Raw genomic sequence first — 5,060 nt, 5'->3', positions numbered from 1 at the left:
CAGACAGGCTTGAGCTTCTCCTCAGCGGTAAAAGGGGTGTCAATATTTTTCTTTTCCCTCCGATGGCCAATTAGAAAGAGGAGGAGTTGTACACATGCTGTTAAGACCCGCTGCCCTCCTGCCAGATTGCGTGGGAGGAGTGACCTCCTTCGTTCGCCCCCTGGCGGTTGTCTGGTTTTTCAGAAGGGTAACTACACCTAGGAGAATCAGGTTTAATAATTAATGTTGGTAACTAATCAACTTGACACTGTTGTTGTTATTGTTGTTATCTACCTATGTACTTTGAGTGTTCTGTAAACAAAAAGGAGTGAATATGACCGCGGAGGTCAAATGCTGAGCAGAACACAGGGGCAGTCCAGTAGAGGTACCAACAGAGGTGCCAACAATCAATCAATTAATCAAATTTTTTTTCAAGAGAAAGAGACAGTGATACTATTATAATAAAAGAATGTTCAAAACAACGAATCGAAAAAAAAATAATAAAATAAAATAAAAAAAATAAAAAAATAAAAATAAAAATACATGAACGCCATCACAGTGTGCAGGAGTAGTACAGTACAATACCGTAAACCATCCCCGGCTTTTCAATGCAAAATTATATATAAGCAAAATGAGGACCATAAAAGTAAAAATAACGGACACCAATACTAAATCATTCATGGATTCCTTATCCCGCTGTTCACAGTTTACTAAGTCAACATACCGTGCATACGTACATACATCATACATGAACTACGGGACTATGAAGAGGCCCGAGGTCTGCGTTGGGGCCGGTTTGTTGGGGATTGCGGAGGAGGAAGGGAGGAAAGGGGGGGGTGGAAATAGAAAAAGTAAGAAGAAAACCAAAACTTCACCTGCTCTGTTGATCTATGTATGTACAGTACCCTACTTAATTTTCCTCTCCCATCCTCTTCGCACAAGGTACGGACTGCGATGAGGCGTTGAAATAACTTCCAATCTTATTTCGCTGCTCTTATAGGCAAGGAGCCACATATGAACCGGCCCTGGACCTGACCTAACCTGATAATATATGTCTCGGCGTCATAGGAGAGGCGCCGTTCACCCTCCTCCTGGATCCGAATTGACACCCAAAGTACTAGTAGTTAAGCAGCTAGGGTTCTCCCTAGCTGGATGAAAATACATCAAACGACTAAATTCCGGGGAAAGAGATTACATGTACATAACCCAGAGAGGCGGGTGGGGCGGCATGATCAAGGGGAACGGCACGGATGGGGAGGGTCGCATATTGTCTATCCCCTCTCCACTTTCCCTACTTGCTTGTTTTTGGGGGAGTTTTATTCCGGCTTAAATTGAATGTCTTGAGTGGCTAGAAAGCTGTCTGCTAGCGTTTGTGAGAGGTATGGTCGATATGAAAATGCGGCGGGTATCATACGGTAACATGGGAGATGGAAAAGTCCACGGTCACCATCATCCAAACAAAGTGGATCTTCATGTTGTAATGAGACAGAGATAGCGCAATCTGTATGTACCTGCATCCTGAAAGGTGGATACAAGAGAGCAAGCCGCCTGTAGGGGTAAGTGCCTGTACATGCACATTTACATGTACTACTACATTGCAATTGCACCTAATAGATCGATAACAGAATGGTCCTGGAAGTAAAGAATGGTATTAATCTGTACATGCAATTGCAGGATTATTTTTCAAGGCTATGCGCTGCATTGATGCAATGGAAGCCGAGAGCGAGTGTATGTCCCTGAGGAGCGCTTATGATGCGTCATTCACCACATTTTATATCATGGCACTTGGGACGCTTGGGGACGCTTTGCATGGAAATACACGTACTCAGATTCTTCCGAAATTTTCAGCACGAGCATACCAGCTGCAGAACGTCTGTACAACTTATGTACAAACCACCGCATGCACAATGATGTCATTAATAGTTCATGCATGCACAGGATGTCATGTAACGTAGACATCTAGGTAAGCAGTTTCAAGGAAACAGACCATCTAACACAAGCAGAGTGGTCGACTCAATGATCATTCTCTCTTGACCCTCCATTATTCCCTCGAAAGGAAATAATGATCGTTTTGGATCTCTGCACAGAGCTCCATGCACCCTACACCGTGCTGCAGTATCATGTGCCGAGATAAGGAAATTTTTGAACGATCGAGGATGGTGTGGGTGGAAAAGTGGCTGGTTGATCAAATCAAGTGGTTTTGCATGGGTGGTAGGTCCGTGTGGCCACTAAACAAGGCGAAAAAGCAAGAAAATGGTCAAAAACCCACTCATTTATTTCCTGTCATGAGTGAATATTTTCTATATCGATTTATAAAATATTGTTTGTTCTTTCCCCTCCAGGACTGAGCGGAAAATCTCTTCCATTAATTCCTCATTGCTCTTGTTTTCGTTTATTCAATTCGTTCCAAAAGTTTGAGAAGGAGATAAAGAAAAAATTACTATGAGCGGGATATTGGATAATGGAGGCTGAAAACAGGGGGCGAAGGAGAGAAGAAAATGTGGGCGCGTATCGTTTACTTGATCTCCGCGATTGCGTTAGCGACATTGATTTCCAAACCGATTAAGCCTTCTTGGAGATGGCAGAAAGACGCAAGGAACACGGGACGGCCAATCTGTGAGGTCTACTTGTCTTATCGTTCAGCCACTGGCGTTGCCGTTTAAACATAGGAGCCCTGATGCCTTGTTTATCTGGAAAGGTCCCTAAGATTGGCCGCATAAGATAGGATCTCCAACCTGATACCACACGGCCATAGTCATGTTGGTGTAACGGTCGTTGCTGCAACAATCCTCTCGATACAGCCCATGTTCCTAAACACGATGTGCGCAACAAATAGGTTTTTTAGCACTCGGTAGAAACGAGGATACAAAACTCCGCACCACGTTTTGCTCGGGAGATTGCATTGGAAAGAGAATGGTACAATTCCAACCTAGTAGAGCTTTTCTAATTTCGCTGATATCTGTGCTGCTGGTTTCCTTTGCAGAATTGGCGCCCTTCCGCGAGATCATATAGGTTAAGACATGGCATGATCGTCTCGATGAGGAGAAAATTAAGACTGTGTCCAGACAGAAGCAGTTGCCGCAATAGCTCGGACCAATCCACGACTAGGGTCTGCCAATCGATATAGAGTTTGATAGACCCTGATATCTGGATTGGCATTTTTCAACCAGGCTATGGCTGAGGCGGTATCTTGCGTTTGGGTATCCTTAGGGTGTTCTTTGACGTTCTCGGCTTCACTGATACTGGACATGTACAGCATATTGTACAGAGTCACCAAGCGAAGTGGCACAGGACATGAGGAATCAGACCGTCCAACTCTACCCGTATCGATGCATCGACAATCACAACCCTCATGTCATGCAGGATAGCCACTCTCCCAATGCGCAAGGCTGGCTGGCACAAGAGAGGGTGTGAAGCAGTCGGTCAATTAGACAGGTCACCCGGTGATTCCAAATTGATAAATCACAAAGTCAAAAAAGGGAGCTCTCCTCATGAAGGTGGGAAGGGGTATTTTGTACATGTTTCAGTAACATGGAGTCTGCTCAAGATATTAAGACATCAAATTTCTGTAACTGTACAAAGTGTCGTCGCTGTGAATTGCGGCGTGTGTTCGTATTTTGAAATAGGATGAGGTTGCACAGATGACGTTAGTCCCGACACAAACCCATGGTTGTGATCAACAAACCTCTAATCTAGCCCCCAACATTTCACGGTTAGGAACTACCATTGTCAATATCTAACAGTAGTCAGAAGCTAATATACCTATTATCCACTCCGCTATTCACCATGTTCGCAACCAGGCGTTCCGCTGCCACTGCAATTATCCGCGATAGTCGCCGTGCGGCGCTATTCCACAGCACAAGGCCTTCCTTCGTCAAGGTTGGAGATAGATTGCCAGACCTTGAGGTGCTAACCGAGAACTCACCTGGCAACAAGGTCAATTTGGCAAAGGAGTTAAAGGAAGGGAAAGGTTTGATCATCGGAAGTCCAGGTGCATTTAGTAAGCATATTTTCCCCGGCTGCTTTTTTGATTTGTTTCAGGTGTCATCTCTCCAGCGGATTATACGGATCAATTGCACCCGACCTGGATGGAAACCGATGTTTAGTCTTTCTATTGATTGAATACGGAAACAGTGATAATCCCTTTGTTACTGGTCTTTTATATTTTACTCTCAACTAGCTTTTGTCTAATAAATATATCGAAAAGGCCCCGCATGTTCCGCCGCATATGTTCCCGGCTTCGCCAACCATCCGAAGCTGACGGGTGCCGGCAAAGTATTCGTGGTGTCTGTCAATGATGCATTTGTGTAAGCAAGCCATTTCATTCCCGTGCACCTCAACATGAAAAGGAGAGGAGACGATCTCTCCCCAGTTTACTACCCGCTCAAACTTTCTGTTGGTAAGCAACTCCATGGATAATTGACAGCTTCGCGGCTACATTGAATAGGACTGGCGCGTGGTCTAAGGTGATTGACCCAGAGCAGAAGAGCGGGGTATGTAGTATTTTCCACATCTCTTATAAGTTATGCAACGTGCTAGCTGCATAATGTTCTTTGCTATAGACAAAATTTACTAAAACATTGTAGATCCGATTCCTGGGAGATGCAAATGGAGAGTTTACCAAGGCTCTGGATCTAGACTTTGATGCGAGCTCAATTTTCGGCAACCACAGGAGCAAGCGCTATGTTTTAGTGATCGAAGACGGGAAGGTTCAGAAGACCTTTATCGAACCCGATAACACTGGCCTTAATGGTAAGAACATGCGCGACAAAGCTCCCCGAATCTTCGTAAAAGGTAGTTAAAAGAACTTGTTTACTAAGATCAAACGCTCGCCAGTTTCGAAAGCAGAGAATGTGTTGGGATAGGAGGAATGAGAGACAAACAAACTTTGACTTTGGTTTTCGGATTCCCAATTTATTATTTGAAAAGATACATTTGTCCGCATTGCGAAAGCAGTATAGTGAGCATATTTATGTTTGAGACCGCAGCAAATGCTTGTACTTTTCTCTCGATTCATATGCGCAGTTTCCCATCTAATCTTCTCGTACAGGATATGTCTGTGGATAAAAAAGCCATCTTTT

The 5,060-nt window shown here is 44.2% G+C and overlaps 1 protein-coding gene across 1 annotated transcript; it reads left to right on the top strand.

Annotated features, from left to right (window-relative positions):
• Positions 1-3,765: 3,765 nt before the first annotated feature.
• Positions 3,766-4,781, top strand: HCAG_05280 (predicted protein; the record flags this gene model as incomplete). The annotated part of the gene is made up of 4 exons (XM_001539763.1): positions 3,766-3,979; positions 4,187-4,286; positions 4,427-4,472; positions 4,566-4,781. 4 exons carry the CDS (start codon positions 3,766-3,768, stop codon positions 4,779-4,781), a joined length of 576 nt encoding a protein of 191 aa, XP_001539813.1.
• Positions 4,782-5,060: the final 279 nt, after the last annotated feature.

The sequence above is a fragment of the Histoplasma capsulatum genome, genomic scaffold, assembly GCF_000149585.1.
Source record: "Histoplasma capsulatum NAm1 scaffold_5 genomic scaffold, whole genome shotgun sequence".
Taxonomy (NCBI): Eukaryota; Fungi; Ascomycota; class Eurotiomycetes; order Onygenales; family Ajellomycetaceae; genus Histoplasma; species Histoplasma mississippiense.
This window is presented reverse-complemented; position numbering and strand designations above follow the sequence as displayed.